We start from the raw sequence: 17299 nt of genomic DNA, 5'->3' as shown, positions 1-17299 counted from the left end.
CGATCGGCAGCAATTTGCAACACAGCATCTTGCAAAGCATTACATGGTGCTATCAAAATTAGGTCTCATAATTCAAACGTAGTCCCACATCTGGCAGGAAATACTGTATGTTACAGCGCCAGGAGCGTCACTGTGACGGACATGTTCGCTTTCTTAGAAGCCACAATTATTATTATTATCATTATTGAGTCCTGATAATATGGACATTCACACAGTGTCAACTTCCAGATGTCTATATAGAAGTGAACAATAATTGCAAACAGATCTCATTGGTAGCCTATACACCAAACAAACACAAACTTTCAAACAAATGTTTCAAATCGCTTTTTATCGGAAGGCGAATGAACACTACTGTCACGATCATCCTGACCACTTTGTGCTGGGGTCTCAGTCAAGACATCCCACAGATAATGTCTCGTGGTAGGTGATGTTTCAATATCTCGCGTACCACTTGAATCTACATCTTGAAGAGTTCGTTCAATGGCATGCGGGGAAGACGTTCTCTCTGTACCTCCGGTCTGATATTTCTCAATGTTTGGATTTAGAAACTGTTTATGTTTACCCCTTTCTGCGGACTGACTCCGTGAAGTTTTCCGAGTTGATGATTCCATCGTTATTTTCGGAGATGAATTTGAGCGTAAGCCAAGGCCTGCTTGTCTTGTTGTTGTAACGGAATCTTGCGTCATTGTACGCTCCGCCGATGGACTCGGTTTGTCATCCTCGAGCTTTCTATACGAGTTTGTTTTGGGTCTGTCAATCTTTGGTATAGAACCAGCTTGTTTGAATTTGTGCGAGTCATTACGACGTCGATGATCAACGTTTGATACGTCAAAGGTTGGAGTCGACTTGTGTCGTTCACGAGGCCTCCCTCTTCGTTCTGGTGTCGAGACAGAGTCATGTGATGTTGGATGACCTCCGGATCGTCTTTGTCTATCCAGACTCCCATAATATTCGGGGTGCTTTAAGCTGCGTGGTGGTTTATACGACGGAAGTGTGCCATCTCTACTCCGGTCATAAGATTTCGAACGAGTATGTTCTTGGAGTCGAGGGGTAGCCCTACGTCCACTTTCCCGGGGTGTGTGAGAGCTTGCCAAGTAGGAGCCAAAGCTCGACACGGAAGCTACATCCTCCTTAGCTTCTCGCTGATCTTCAGGATGGAAATATGGAGAAGGGGTTCTTGATTGTTGCAGGGAGTTGTCGAGAACGAGGTCTATGCTTCTCAGACCTATTTTTGAAAGTGACGGTGGCCTCTTTTTAGGCTGTTGTTTGTTATGAGTTTCATTGCTTAGCTCACCGTTTTTACTGCTGCTCATTGAGTGGCGAGTTGGAGCTGCCGCTGAGCTAAACTCAATTGACGGCATGATGTGCCTTGCAGCAGAAGCGTCAACCGATGTGTTGTTTTGACCAATAATTGGTTTGACTGGTTCAAAATGTGCTTCCTCCTCCCCAAAATATTGAACCTCTGCTATAGAACTTTCCTGGTGCATTTCGATCTGTTCACTTAACAAAACGTAATCCTTCCATGTCCGAGTATCTGCTGTCATGGACGCCGTCACTGCACTGTCAGATGGTGTTGCTGCTGTTTGATGGTCAAAACCAGATGAGTGGTCATCTTTCCAAGAGGAGGGTGGGGACAGAGTTTCTCTGCTTATGGACGTCCTCTGATCAATCACAGAGTCTCCTATTGGTTTGAAGAAGGACTGGAGTCTCAATATTGGTTGCAGGTCTGACTCCTGGATATCGGCGTCGTCGATAAAAACGTCCTCTCGGCAAAATGACTGATCGTCATAAGCCGGAAGAAAATACGTATCATCAGGCTCACTATTTTGAAACTTTGTGTCTCTCTGACCAATCCGATGTGTCCACATGTCATCCGATACCCCAGCAGCAGTGACTTCAGTATACCAATTATCTTCTAAGGATTCTTGACGTTTCCCGAATGTATTCACCGGAGAAGAAAATCTAACCGGTGGAGTAAGTGTTCCAATCACTTCGTCTTCATCGTCGACATTTGTCGACAGCTGTTCTCCAACTTCGGAGTTGTCGACCACTTGACCGTCTGACGAGAAAGCCATGTTTTCGACACCGTGGACCTCTGGTTGGATTGTCATCGACAACCTTCCGTCGATCTGATCTTGGTTGGTGTCACCATGAAAACTGTTTGCCACGTGATTGTTTGACGTCGACGGAACAGGTGCTGGGATGGAGATGATTGGTTCGTTTTCATCACGTGACGAATTGAGTCTCAACAACTCAATTTCAGGAGAGTAGCCTTGGTTGACGAAGCTTATATTTGATTGGTCGATGGGTGTGACGTTAAGGGAAGACGTCGCAGTCGCATAGCTTGGTGGAGGCTCTGTACGAAACAGTGAAAACAAGATTTGTGGTAAGTTTCCTGTTTGGAATTGCTCCTCGTACTTTTAAACATTATTCATGGTGCACTAAAACATTAACATTGGTTATAGTAAGTGAGTCTATTGCTAGCGATTAAAGAAAAACTACGAATTTACCTCTAGAAATTCAACCAGCAAAACAGTATACATTCCACCGTTTTGTGGAGCATAACCTTTTGTTCTACAAAATGGCAGACCATCTCCTGTCGTTAATTTAAACAGAAAATCACACATTTTCAGGGAATATTTGTGAGTCATTATATTACTTTTAAACTATCTTTCAAACATTAATTCTGTTTTTTAAACAAATACTTGTTATAGCCCAAAGGCAACGTTACCCCCCTTTAAAGAGAAGGTACACGTTTGGTAATTACTCAAAACAAATATTAACTTAAAAACTGACTTGGTAACGAGCATTGGAGAGCTGTTGATAGTATAAAACATTGTGGGTGACGACTCCCTCTGAAGCAACGTAGTTTTTGAGAAAGAGGTAAATTCTCACTCAAATAATAAAATACTTCTAGCTAGATCCTTTTATTCCTATCTGAAAGCACACAAATTCGTTCAACAAGGGTGTTTTTTCTTTCATAATTTTCTTGCAACTTCGATGACCGATTGGGCCCAAATCTTCTCAGGCTTGTTATTTTATGGTTTTGATTGGATACACCAGGATGAGAACCCATGGTCTTTCACAAGTACCTTCCCTTAAAAAAATTAAAAAACACAATACACTTCCCTGGTATAGAGTTTAGAAACAAACTTTAAAAATAAAAGTAAGCATAAATTACCTGCAGGAAGACCAATGTGTGAAGTTGTCGCTAGGTATGAAGGGAGTGCCGTAAATGGAATACGACCAATAGAGATCGGTAGACTGATCTCTGTGTCATTGGATCGGAACATACTCGAAACAACTGGAGCAACCTATAGAAACGTTTATGAGACAGTTTACAATGTATTGTATATTTTGCATTTCTAAATTCGCATTATGCCGACATAGGGCTTGATTCAAGCGCATGCATTGTACACTGGATTGGCAAAGAGTTGACAAAATACTCGTAGACAGTGTTTTGTGAAAACATCATGACACATGAAGTAACAGACCTGTAAAATGGTCTCAAAAGTAGTGGACACTAATGATAATTACTCAAAATAATTATTAGCGTAAAACCTTTCTTGGTGACGAGTAATGGGGAGAGGTTGATGGTATAAAACATTGTGAGAAACAGCTCCCTCTGAAGTGCCATAATTTTCGAGAAAGAAGTAATTTTCCACGAATTTGATTTCGAGACCTCAGATTTAGAACTTGAGGTCTCGAAACGCACACAACTTTGTGTGACAAGGTTTTTTTTTGTCTTTCATTACTACCTCGCAAGTTCGATGACCGATTGAGAACAAATTTTCACAGGTTTGTTATTTTATGCATATATTGATATACACCAACTGTGATGAGTCTTTGACAATTACCATAATGTCCACTGCCTTTAATCCGTTGTGTGACTCGTGAGAAAATACGATGAAAAAAAAATATTCACAAAGTATAAAACAAATTGTCCGTATTTAACTTGTGGTTTTAATGTCAGAAATGTTTCCGTATGTAAAATGAATGAAAAAGTGGTAGCAAGATACAAGGTTTTTCCCGTGAAATATTTAATAGACAATTGGTTCTAGTATGAATAGATAAGCGTCCGGATTAAAATTTTACCCCCCCTTACCAATCCCGTATACTACCTTAATTAAACTCACAGTAATAAAGTAGTTGATATCAATAACGCTGCATCCCTCGAAGCCAGTGTCCGGCATGTTATCAGGTATGATCATTGGCTCTCGTTGAAGTGTAGTCTCCCCTCGTCTCTGTAACACACCGCTAGTCTTCTTTCGTGCTAAGACGCGGTACCGTTGGCATGTGCGGTTGGTTCGAGTCTCTACAGTCACGCCGGAGGAGCTGTACGTGGAACCAGTACCTCGAAAAGTTGCTTCCTTTGATAATAATAAAGTCATGTTAATTTTTTTTTATAAAATAATGAATTGACTTCGTTTGGAAAATATCAATGGGAGACTTTGGAACGCTAGGTGGCAGCAGACTTACCAGGTAAATTTCCATAGACCTTTTCGCAAATACCGGGGCGCGCGCGTAAAGCTTGGAATTAGGTGCATTGTGGTCTAGCTGGTATCCAAATTTGATCCATATATATCCCACAATGCACCTCATTCAACAGTCTGCGCTTGCGCATTGGTATTTGCGATAAGGTCTATTGTTTACGTAGTTCTGAGCCTGCGCATATTACCGAGAACAATGGATTTTACCTGGTAAGTCTGCTGCCACCAAGCATCCCAAAAGTCTCCCATTGTAACATAGTTTGACAATGAGAGAATTCCTCGATCATTCTGTTGAACCTCAGATAAGTATTCGACATGTTAACTGAAAAATCCTTTTGCAAGATAGATTTGAATAAAGTTTTGTAACATTGGCTTCTTTGACTAAGAATAAAGACACCCCAGTACCATTGTGCCATACACATTCATTCAGAATTGTGTATGATGGGTGTTACGTAACTATACGAAAAAGCTTGCCCCGAATCACGTGACATAGCAACTGACTATAGTCGGGGTAATTTAAACCTAAGTGGCAACTTGTGGTCAAGCACGTCATTGTACCAGACAATATTAAAATCACGCAAATGAATTAATAGAGTCGCCTATAGTCTGTAGTAATTGTATAAAAAAAAGAACGTACCTCAAGGCGTACCAAACTCACCTGTACAAGTTTAATGATGACGTCATATCTAGTTCCACTCGAACCGTGGACGATGGCTGTAATATACGCCGTTTCACCGGGTATGTACGCTCGTTTGTCGGTCGATGCCCGAGTTGTAACCGTACTAGTGATACAGCACCAGTAGCTAAGGAGCGACTCTGTCTGACCGTGGACGGGGACCTGTGAAAATACAGAGTATAAGTTTAAAGGGAGGGCCATAGACTGTTTTGTTTTCTGCAACGATAGACACAATTATAAAGAAATGTACAATGGCAGTCACATGAAAAAGGTTGTGAATGTAGTGTCTACTTGCTGAATAAACGACAGAGAACTGTGACAATATTTGTTTTTGTACACAAGAAAAGCCAAATATATCCACGTTTAGCGAGGTGACGGAGGGTATCAAACCGATACTCAGTTCGATACCGGTCATGTCACTGCACGTGCCCTTCTTACACAAGTACTTAACCATATTGCTTCATTAAAGGTAGTGCAATCTGCTCTTAGCCTTTAGCACTCCCAGTCAGGTTCCTATATGATACCCATCACCCTTATACGGACTGTGAGAAGGGTTTGAGCCACCAGGAGCTATAGGTGGCAACGTGCCCCTGGTGGCAGTTGATTTATGACATAGGGTTGGCACTCATCTTGAAGTATGGCCGCCCCGTTTAGATATCTAATATTACAAACAAAAATTCAAACCAAGGAGAGCCTGAAGACACAAAACTCAATATTATTTTAACCCTCTGCACAATAGGAGAATTTGGAACGCTAGGTGGCAGCAGACTTACCAAGTAAATGTTCATTGTTTACGTAGTTCTGAGCATGCGCATATTACTGAGAACAATGGTTTTTACATGGAATTTAAAGTCTGCTGCCACCAAGCGTCCCGAAAGTCTCATCTCGAAATACTAATCTGCTTATTACCATAGCATTGTGTATACAGTTCAGATCCATTGGACACCCAGCGATCGCTATCTTCCTTCCAACCTTTGCATTGGATAGAGGTGAATCTCCTACAATATCGCACCTGAGACGGTATCTTACGTGACCGTTCACCCCTTCATAATCTGAAGGGAGGTTGATGAGGGGAAGTCGGAACTCAAAGGGGAACGAATGGAGGCCTTGAAGAAGCTTTTGATGAGGATGCTCTAACATGGAAAAGTAAACAAAACTACAATAATAATAATAACAATAATAAACTACAGCATTTATAAGGCGCACTTTACTGAAAAGGAGAAACATTCAAAGGCGACTGTCAAGTTTTGTCAAGATGTTGGAAAGCAAGCAATAATAAGTGTGTTTTGAGTTTCTGATGGAAGAGAGTGATGTTGTGTATTAATTTGTCTGAGGTAATCCGGAAGTGAGTTCCAGAGTCTTGGTGCTATGTTGGAGTAAGCCCTGTCCCCATAACTGACCAGTCGAGTTCGAGGAACATGGAGCGTATTTCTGATCTTAGACCTGGTCTAGTTGTACGGGTGTCAAGAGATCGTGTATGTAGGGTGGAGCTGAACCATGTAGTGCCTTGAATGTGAGTATGATGATTTTTAATTGAATACGCTGATTGACAGGTAGCCAGTCAGTGACAACATTTTAGTCACGATATAAATTAAAAGGCAGGGCAGCATGGATGGCGTACGTATGTTTCAATGAATAATTGCCCCATCACACTTAGCCTGAACATCTGACGTCACACTTCCAGGCTATAACACCATGATACCTATACCTGACCGGATGCTGCAAGACCTTTGACCTCGCATTCATTTCACATGGGGATTCGCAGTCAATTCACCCGTACATGTACGTAGTGAATAAAACAACGGGTCTGCATGCATGCTTGAGCACCGCTGCACACAGACGATAGCCTACATGCTGACAAACCACATCCATGCGGACCAATCATAACACAGATAATATTGAAAGCTATGTTCGTCACTAACGTTTATCCAATGAAATCATTGTATCCACTGAATTGAACCTGTAAGACCAGGGTCTGTATAAATACAAGGTACCAGTCTGCATCACACTTTACACCCGTATTACACACCTCGTGGTGGTGATTATGAGATGAAACCCATCTCCGACAAAAGCACACTCATGTTATTTTGTTTAAAACATAAACGAGAGAAAGGATCAAGAAAGTACATCTTAAACGTCTATAACTATTAGCCAATGGGAGACTTTCGAACGCTAGGTGGCAGCTGATAAATTTCCATTGTTTACGTACGGTTCTGAGCATGTCCACATTACCGAAATAATTGGATTTACCCGGTATGAGTCTGCTGCCACCTAGCGTCCTTCATTGCATCACGTTTCTCATCACGGTTCTTCTATAACTTATTACCTTGTTGCCATAGTGATTGGTTATAATCTATGTAGGTTTCAGTTCCTGTAAACGTCACCCTCTGGTTATCAGCCAAAGAACCAGATCGATTTCTTGTCAACGTCTCGGTCCATCGTGTTTGAGCTCGCCCTCGCAGTCTGATAGTAATAACTAAGGAGAAAGACAAAATATAATCAGGTTGAGCTTTAAGGTGTAATATAGTGTCATAAATTTGTTAGAACTCAACAAACTAATACCGTAGGTGGTGAGAAGCATTGCACCTGTTGATGGCATAAACTGCACTTTGAGAAAGGCTTCCCTTCGATGCAATTAAGGTTTTGAAAATAATTTTCAATCCAATCCGGAACATTTGAATCTGAGAGGTTAACAACTGATTCATGAATGGTTTCTCAGATTTCTGATGAGCTGGTGTCTGTTCGCGAATTCTGCGGCCAGAGATGCGGTTGGTACTTTGCTAAGCATAGACGAGTTAGCATGGAGGAAATGTTGTAGACTCAAGTGAAAATACCATGACAGTTCCTGCTGTTTTCTCAGCAATTTGATACACTGTATTTAGCTGGAACTCCCTCGTGTGACTTTTAGATGTCTACGTTCTTTATAAAGTTGCATACAAGTTACCAACGGGTGGACACAAAAAGCAACATAAATGACACCAAACAACTGTACAGCCTCGTAATTAAGGGTCATACTAAAGCATACGAATCTAGTCAGTGATAAAATACCATCTAATTCTAAATAAACCACAATGGATGAAAAACATAAAGATTTGAAGTTAATAATAACTTTCAATACAAACAGTTTCCTTTATTATTATTTAGGAGACAATACTCACCTCTGACGTCATCTCTTGACGTATTCAGATGTAGGTTGACAACACCCGTCACTTGGTTACCAGGACTGTAGACTGGTAGCCCGTCCACATGAGACAATGCATTGTTGTCAATGGCAATATCAAAGGCTCGTATCCGTCCCATGGCAACCGATCTTTTGTGATCCAGAGAAAATATTATAACGCACCAACAATCAGCTCATTAGCCGTAGATATTTTTTTTGCTCTTATCAAAATAAGCCAAACCATTTGAGATTATTACAGATACTGTTCGAAAGCCTACTCAAGGCCACGGTGTTTATTGCTATAATCACTGTATAAGAGACACATTCTAAAAGTACCAATTTGACTTGAATCTTATCATACGAACCGAGAAGAAGCTGTAGCCATGGCAACACATTTACTTAATACACACAGGTCGCGCATCTAATTTATGTTTACGGTAATTGAAATCCATGTCGTGAGATGATGAATTTATTGAAATTATCAGAGCAGTCGTCAGAAAATATCAGCCAGACATCTCGTATTATGGCGAGCTGGTGTTGCCTAGTTGTCTTTGTGTCCAGGGGGAAATTGCTGGTCGATGAAACATCTACTTATCAACACGATAGCAACAAGATAGCAGGAAACACACCACGAAACATGTAGGCTACAATGCGAGACAACATGGTCAACCAGCCGTTCTCAACCTCGAACCTGTCCAATATGCTCCATCCCCTATGATGATGATGTTTGGGAAACCCATTGCTCCGTGGGCAAACGCAATGTCATGGTCATCGTCACCATTTTTCATCCATGGTTTAAAGTCTGCAGTGTAGAAAGACGAGTTCTCTTCATGCACTTTGACTCCTTGTCCATTGATTACCGAGTACTGTCATACAATACACACAGTGCAACCCGTGCAACCCAGTACCTAGCGAAGCAATGGGGTACACGAACACAAGGTACCGATACCATTATACCACAGGTTAACATGATCATAATTTATGTTCTTTGTGGTTTGATTATTTTGGTCCAAAGTCCACTTTTACGTATCTCATGCACTACAGTGACATAATAATGTAGGTCTATAACAGTAATATGCAAATTTGTTTTTGTTGATATAAACACCGTACATTGGACCCTGAGTTCATTATGAGTCCTTTGAACAAATCTTGTTTTTTTTTTTTTTTTTTTTTTTTTTTTTTTTTGGGGGGGGGGGTGTTTTGGGCCAGCATATATATAACAAATAATGTAAACTTTGCAAAGGCATTTATAGTATTTTGTTGCCCTATAGGTGAGTGAACTGTTGTTTGTTTTGTTGGTAATATTCAAGACTATAGTCTTCACAGTTGGTTTATCTCAACATATGCATAAAATAACAAACCTGTGAAAATTTGAGCTCAATCGGTCGATGAAGTTGCGAGATATCATGAAAGAAAAAACACCCTTGTCACACGAAGTTGTGTGCTCTCAGATGCTTGATTTCGAGACCTCAAATTCTAAATCTGAGGTCTCGAAATCAAATTCGTGGAAAATTACTTCTTTCTCGAAAACTACGTCACTTCAGAGGGAGCCGTTTCTCACAATGTTTTATACAATCAACCTCTCCCCATTACTCGTAATCAAGAAAGGTTTTATGCTAAACATTTTTTTGAGTAATTACCAATAGTGTCCACTGCCTTTAAAACACAGTAAGGCGATTTTAATTTGTAACATTTTACAAGTCGAGCAAAAATTATGCACAGAAAGCACCCCGACCCAGCTGTGGCTTGTCCTTATTTTAATCGTGAATCCAGCAAGCTTGGACGCTCTTTAAGATGCTTAGCGAGTTCGTTTGCTGCTAAACGATCTCTCAGTCCCACCAGCATCGGATAGTTTTCCAATCCCTTGTCGGCATAAGGGGGCGCTTCGAACCACTCCATGGTGACGAAGAAAATGACGTCAGCAAGTGTAGCCTGCCAGAAGGATGAAATAGTTAAACTCAATATGACTATTGAGGAAATCCAACAATAAAACACTACCGTCATTGTCTTTCATTGATTGACTTATTGTGTTTGTAAGTCTATAAGGACTTTCAAAAAGGTAAACTTGAACTATTATAAATAAACCAAGAAGGAAAGACTTAGGAATGATACGCCAAGCCCCTGTCTAATCAAAGATCTCTCCAACCAACCATCTCCAAATATCAGAGTTATGACGGCATGTTAAAGCGGACCAATGCCCTCCCCCCTTCCCCTACTACGGAACTCTGTAAGTGCCATCCGACAGAGGAGAACCAACGATAATCGATAAATAACTTAGGAAGAACTTTTACTTTAAGAATGCTGTCATTCTGACAGCTCGTGATGCCGGCATCTTATCTTTTTGTCTGCAGTAAATTATCTCAGGATCTCACTACACGTTGTGATTGCACCTTCAGAGCTAAACACACCTCTCCCCACTTGCCGTCTATTTTGCCATTTATTTAAAGAGCCAACCACTAATTGCAACACAATGGACTTTAGCTACAAACTGAAATTTATTGAGACTTTTAAGTCTCTGGACACTATTGGTAATTAATTGTCAAAGACTAGCCTTCACAGTTGGTGTATCTCAACATATGCATAAAATAACAAACCTGTGAAAATTTGAGCTCAATCGGTCTTCGAACTTGCGAGATAATAATGAAAGAAAAAACACCCATGTTACACGAAGTTGTGTGCGTTTAGATGCTTGATTTCGAGACCTCAAGTTCTAAATCTGAGGTATCGAAATCAAATTCGTGGAAAATTACTTCTTTTTCGAAAACTACGTCACTTCAGAGGGAGCCGTTTCTCACAATGTTTTATATACTATCAACCTCTCCCATTACTCGTAATCAAGAAAGGTTTTATGCTAATAATTGTTTTGAGTAATTACCAATAGTGTCCACTGCCTTTAACCATACAAAATTCCATCCGATTGCTTACCGTATTTCCGACGAAGTACCCAGTGCCCTCATTGTTCCTTACAAGAAGATCGTGAAGAATCTTTAAAATCGGGGGCGCAGTTGTCTCGTAGTACTCTTTGGAATTTATGGCCTGTGGAGGAAATTGAAAATGTATCTCTTCGTCAACAACGTACCGATATTATTCAATTCAATTCATTTGTCGTTGGTTCGAATCTCACTCTAGTCAATTCTTTGTTCAACCCCCACAAATCAATTCAATTAAAAAAAAAACATTTACTTTTGGTATTGCCCTCAGATGATAAAATACCTCTAGTGATTTGTTAAATAATGGGGGACTTTTGAACACTAGGTGGCAGCAGACGTACCAGGTAAATTTCCATTGTTTACGTAGTTCTGAGCAAGCGCACATTACTGAAAACAATGGATTTTACCTGGTAAGTATGCTGCCACCAAGCGTCCTAAAAGTCTCTCATTGGTGGTTCATAATAAACAATAGCCAACATTATGAACAAATCAACAGGGCAATACTAAGGATGGGGTGAAGCCTTGGTTTTGTATACCCTAACCTAGTATTGACAGACTAACACTGAATTTAAGACCCACTAAGACAAAAGACCAAGACAAGGGACAACAAGGACAGACGAACACATGTACAGTAGTACCACCAATAATACAAAAAAGCAAGCCATCATTGACTCGTACAAGTCATGTCATCTTTTCATTTATGTGACCGAAAACGAACAAGAAAGAAGAAGACATGTTATATAATTTTATAAACCTGTTTCTCTTCGTCCTGTTCAAAAAGTACCGGCATAATCATGGGTTGTATCAAATCCTTCGTGGTTTCTCGAACTACATCTATTTGAGCTGCTTCCCAGTTATCAGAACCGTACAGTCCTGGAGAGGAAGAAAAGGTCAAAATTATCTATCACTTGACACGGTAGTTACTCAATATCATTGTAAAAAGCCTAATAAAAAACATACAGCAATGGAGAGCTGTTGATAGTATAAAACATTGTGAAAAAAACATACAGCAATGGAGAGCTGTTGATAGTATAAAACATCGTGAGAAACAGCTCCCTCTGAAGTAACGTATAGTTTTTGAGAAAGAAGTAATTTCTCACTCAAGTAATAACAAACTTCAGCAGATGTACTTATAAGCATCTTAAAGCAGACACAACTTGTGCAATAGGTTTAAAGGTGTTTTTCTTTCGTTAGTTCTCTTGCAACTTCGATGACCAATTAATTACAGGTTTGTTGTTTTATGCATGTTGAGATACACAAAGTGAGAAGACTGGTCTGTTTGACAATAATAAATTACCAAAGGCGTCACTGTTTTAAGAAGCCACGAACAAACTGAAAGACACTCTGATAATTTTAGCGACATACAGTTTAGGAAAAGACAACATGATCAAAGACCCCATACCGAATTCTCTCGCCACGTATGACTCGATTGCGTTGCTCTGAGGAAGTTGTTTCCCGTCAATCTCCAGCACGGGAACATGACCTTGAGGAGTGGCTGTAAAGGGGGAAAAGAAATAAACATGACGATGTGGGTCGAATCCAGCCCTACTTACTTATTGTGGACAAGTCAAAACGGCTCTCTCGTATATCTCGCGAGAATGCTGCTCTGCGCGCGACTACAGCTCTCAAATTACCACCACATCCTTTTAAATGAGAGGCAAGAGTCGTAGTCTCGCGAGACAATAAGCCACTTCGGAATGTCAGTGGCGCATGTCTGTTACTGCTGATAACGGACTTTGTCTATCTCCCGTATCCTTTTGACAATACCCGCTGGTATTCACAGTTGGTGTATCTCAACATATGCATGAAATTATAAACCTGTGAACATTTTAGCTCAATCGGTCGTCGAATTTGAATTCGATAATAATGAAAGAAAAAAAACACCCTTGTCACACGAAGTTGTGTGCTTTCATATGCTTGATTTCGAGAACTCAACAAATTCTAAACTTGAGGTATCGAAATCAAATTCGTGGAAAATACTTCTTTCTCGAAAACTACGTCACTTCAGAGGGAGCCGTTTCTCACAATGTTTTATACCGTCAACCTCTCCCCATTACTCGTTACCAAGTAAGGTTTTATGCTAATAAACTTTTTGAGTAATTACCAATAGTGTCCACTGCCTTTAACGACTTGTCCAACAAAAGTCAAAGCCAACGGTTGTGAATGACCCTATAGATTTGTGTCTTGTTACTGAATCACAGTTTCTGGATTAAAGTAATTCAGTAACTAGACAAATATTGAATTTACTAACTAGACAAAAATTTAATTGCTTAAGTTTTGGGCAATTCATTTCGTCCATATACTTAAAGGCAGTGGACACTATTGGTAATTACTCAAAATAATTATTAGCATAAAACCTTTCTTGGTGAAGAGTAATGGGGAGAGGTTGATGGTATAAAACATTGTGAGAAACAGCTCCCTCTGAAGTGGAGTAGTTTTCGAGAAAGAAGTAATTTTCCACGAATTTGATTCTGAGACCTCAGATTTAGAACTTGAGGTCTCGAAATCAACCATCTAAACGCACACAACTTCGTGTGACAAGGGTGTTTTTTGTCTTTCATTATTATCTCGCAACTTTGACGACCGATTGAGCTCAAATTTTCACAGGTTAGTTATTTCATGCATACATTGAGATACACCAACTGTGAAGGCTAGTCTTTGACAATTACCAATAGTGTCCACTGCCTTTAAATGAGAAGCAAGAGTCGTAGTCGCGCGAGACAAACAAGTGAGCCGTTTCGCTATCAAACCTCGACAGACATTAACGACTTGTCCAATAAACGTCAAAGCCAACGGTTGTGCAATTCATTTCGTCCATATTATACTTAACGTAAAACCAATGTTTTATGGGAGAGATTGGCTGTTGCAAGCTTGGCGTTTATATCCCCTTGTGTGAGCTTTGCGGAGTTCCCTTGTAAGGAACGTCAACATAATTTCTGGATCTGTTTTATGTTATAAACTGAGTGACACATTATTATTTGTAACTGTGACTTACTTGGTTTAATCTTCGGCCATTCTTCCTTCGTTATTCGGACTTCTTCAAGTTCCTTGTTGGCAACGGCAAAGAGCATTCGAGTTGCCTCCGCCCTACCGCGTGTATAATCAAAGTAGAGTAACTTGTAAGACGTCATGGTTCCAGACCTGCCTCTTATACCCTACATAACAACAACAATAAATTGTTTAAGAATTTCTACCTCCATGGTTTAGCTTACAAAAAAACCCAGGTAGTCCTACCAATGGTAAGTGTAACATTGTGTGTAACCGGGCAAAACGGACCACATGAATAAACTACAAATAAGACCATGTGTAATTAAAACAAAAAGAAATACAATTGATTAAAATACAGTTGTTCTATATCAAGTTAGAACATTTTTTTTTTCAAAGATTGAAGTAAAAGCTTTAAAAGAGTTACCTCCCCAAAATAACCTTAAAATATATAAATTTAGAAATGAACTTCCAAAGAAACACATGAATATTACAACTGTCAAAAATATTCAACAAATTGTACAATAACAAATGAATGTTTAGGCTTACCGAGTTCATATAGCAGTTAGCAGGCAAAATTATCAATGTAGAAAATCAAAACTTTAAATGAGGGAACAGTGTACATGTATAGGGTGTTCCTCTTTTGCTGCCAGGCTGCTATCTGATTGTTTGGATGAGTGACTCACGCTACCATCAAGGGGTAAGAAACTGTTAACAAACATGTTACAAAAGGCTTTAACTACAGGTGTGCTATAAAGCAGGTTAAGGAGGTAGTGTGAACAGTGAAGGGCAATTAACTTGAACCATGAATGAACCATCGTGAATATATACAATGGATTGTCCACCTCTGCCAAATAAGCACTTCATGTAATCCGCCATTTAAACTGATAATCATGTAGAAGCTTGAGATTGATCGGCCATCTGGCTCACGAGAAAAGTGTTGAACTTTAGAACTTGTTTATGTGAATCTGGGTCAGGCTGATCCACTTCTGTGTCAGGTCATTCACTTCTGGTCACTAGCTGATCCATTTCTTGGTCGGGCTGATCCATTTGTGTTTAAGATTGATCCATTTATGGGTCAGGCTGATCTATTTCTGGGTTAGGCTGAAAACTGGTTTAAACGAGTATAGTCCTAACCCGGATCCTGCGTCAGTATGACCCAATTCTACAGTATACACACATTCTAAAGGCCGCACTGTCAAGGAAATAAGTAGGTGGCAGCTCCATGGTGGCACAAATAGCCTCCTTGAATGTCGCCTACGATAAATTGCCAGCGTCTTGATTGCCTAAAGATCACCTCGTGTGACAAGGCTAATATAGGCACCACTGGACTCGAGTCCGGGTAAATTCTGACGCAGGAGTTTTTTTTTTCCCGTGAAAAACGATCAGTCAATAAATAGAAGAAATTTATAGAGCACAAAATCAACAAAGAATGTTAAAGAATGTGCTCAAAACAGCTTCATGAAATTAATTACAATTGTTGACAAAGATAACATTTTCAAAAGTTTCTTTAAAATATGAATAGTCTGAGCATCCCGCATGTGATCCCCGAGTGTTCCATTCTGGCGGTCCACAAGCAGGAGAGGGTGAGCGATCTGTGCAAATGGCTCACGGTTCTCGGCACAACTATGTAGGAGATAGATCATCTCTGGAGTTTCAGTGTATCTTAAAATTTAAAACAGGGCCTTACCTTCAGGGAAAAAACGACCGTTAGTTGTTCCACTGCTAATAGGCTTACTGTGCGCAGAGCAAAACCGCACTACTGTAACATTCTGCGCTACTGTACAAAGACGACGGGCCACGAAACCGTGCCGCGGAACATCAAGTAAAGGAATGCCATTAAACAGTACAGTAACGTGACACGGCTTCGTAAACATTTTTGGGGTATGGATGATTGAGCAACTGAGTGGTGAACCTTGATGTTGAAGTGCTAGAAATTCATTCAATCCCAATCGGGACGAGTTATATAAGAACTTGAAACGTGAGCATTCAGAAATTCTAGCCCTAGGGCCAAGTGTTGAATTATTATAATGAGTGGGGAAGCTCAATAGACAACTAACAAAGGTGTCAGAGGGTACCCCCCCCCCCCCGCCGCCCACACTATCACACTGTTGAGCATCTCCTTTTAGTATGGTTGGAGCCTTTTAATGCAAATCTCGGTAGGCCCCGCGAACTCGGCATGGAATGAGTCGCATACTAATTAGCTAGCGATCAAGTTTGATCCATAACTAGGCCAGCATCAATACTAGCGCTTGCGCTATAATTGGTATTGGCGAAAAGGTCTACAAAGACACAATAGTGGGCAGGTCGGGGTTATACCACAATGCCCGATACAAAAGACACCGAATGTACATGAAGATATTAAATCTAACAATTAATTTCCCTTTGAATTAAACGTAACAAATTAGTACCAGTACCAGTCACTCACCCCACTCAATGAAGTGAAGTGTTAGATTTAACACTTTTAAGTGAAGTCTTGTTTTTAACACAGTGGTTATACCTATTTTGTGCTAAAAGCTTACAATTCCATTGGATTAGGCCTAATAATTATTGAGGTAAAAAAAATAATACAGCCAATTGTTAGTTGAGGCAAAATGTTGCCAAGTCTTTGTACAGATTATTGTCTGTTCCGAATTTCATAAAGATACTTATTGGTTTAACAGACAAAGGTGCCGCGCCTTACTCATCCGATAAACGGCGAATCTTGCAGAAATTTCATCTGCTGGTGATAGCGCCCTCTTTTGACTTAACTCCCTTCAGCCCATTTTTGTTTGCCGTATGGACGGATGAGGGCGCACACACACACACATGGGTAGGGTAACAAAAACTATCACTGGCCATGACCAAGGCCCTACTCAATTATTATGCATTGGTCTAATGTTCTCTACAAGGCCCATTTCAAAGAGCCAAGATTGATTTCAACTGTGCATAAATCTCATCACTACTACTGCGATGTCAAAAATATCAAACAATACAAATCATAAAGGTGATATCAACAACCCATGTTAAAGGATCAAGCAGGCCTGTGACTGTACATGTACAGTACATGGAATTATAA

At 40.2% G+C, this 17299-nt stretch overlaps 2 protein-coding genes across 2 annotated transcripts; both read right to left on the bottom strand.

The window, feature by feature from the left end:
* Nucleotides 1-302: 302 nt before the first annotated feature.
* Nucleotides 303-9674, bottom strand: LOC117303994. The gene is made up of 7 exons (XM_033788466.1): nucleotides 8325-9674; nucleotides 7493-7642; nucleotides 6076-6299; nucleotides 5149-5328; nucleotides 4137-4370; nucleotides 3182-3314; nucleotides 303-2356 (listed from the first exon to the last, which is right to left on the bottom strand). Exons 1-7 carry the CDS (start codon nucleotides 8464-8466, stop codon nucleotides 303-305), a joined length of 3117 nt encoding a protein of 1038 aa, XP_033644357.1. The 5' UTR covers nucleotides 8467-9674.
* Nucleotides 9675-9961: 287 nt separating this feature from the next.
* LOC117304064 (glutathione S-transferase-like) lies at nucleotides 9962-16047 on the bottom strand. Its single transcript, XM_033788553.1, has 7 exons — nucleotides 15932-16047; nucleotides 14791-14949; nucleotides 14252-14411; nucleotides 12659-12751; nucleotides 12011-12129; nucleotides 11252-11362; nucleotides 9962-10258 (listed from the first exon to the last, which is right to left on the bottom strand). Exons 2-7 carry the CDS (start codon nucleotides 14797-14799, stop codon nucleotides 10079-10081), a joined length of 672 nt encoding a protein of 223 aa, XP_033644444.1. The 5' UTR covers nucleotides 14800-14949; nucleotides 15932-16047; the 3' UTR covers nucleotides 9962-10078.
* Between the last annotated feature and the right edge of the window lie 1252 nt (nucleotides 16048-17299).

The sequence above is a fragment of the Asterias rubens genome, chromosome 20 (genome assembly GCF_902459465.1).
Source record: "Asterias rubens chromosome 20, eAstRub1.3, whole genome shotgun sequence".
Lineage (NCBI taxonomy): Eukaryota > Metazoa > Echinodermata > Asteroidea > Forcipulatida > Asteriidae > Asterias > Asterias rubens.
Note: the sequence above shows the minus strand (reverse complement) of the source record. Positions and strands in the feature narration are given on the sequence as shown.

Coding starts and splice junctions, on each gene's coding strand:
- LOC117303994 (XM_033788466.1), bottom strand. CDS start 8,466: ATGGGACGGATACGAGCCTTTGATATTGCCATTGACAACAATGCATTG. Junction 5,329..6,075: donor ACTGTATACACAATGCTATG/GTAATAAGCAGA, acceptor GTATTTTCACAG/GTCCCCGTCCACGGTCAGAC. Junction 4,371..5,148: donor TCATCATTAAACTTGTACAG/GTGAGTTTGGTA, acceptor TTATTATCAAAG/GAAGCAACTTTTCGAGGTAC.
- LOC117304064 (XM_033788553.1), bottom strand. Junction 12,752..14,251: donor ATGGCCGAAGATTAAACCAA/GTAAGTCACAGT, acceptor CCCCCTTTACAG/CCACTCCTCAAGGTCATGTT. Junction 10,259..11,251: donor GGTACTTCGTCGGAAATACG/GTAAGCAATCGG, acceptor TCCTTCTGGCAG/GCTACACTTGCTGACGTCAT.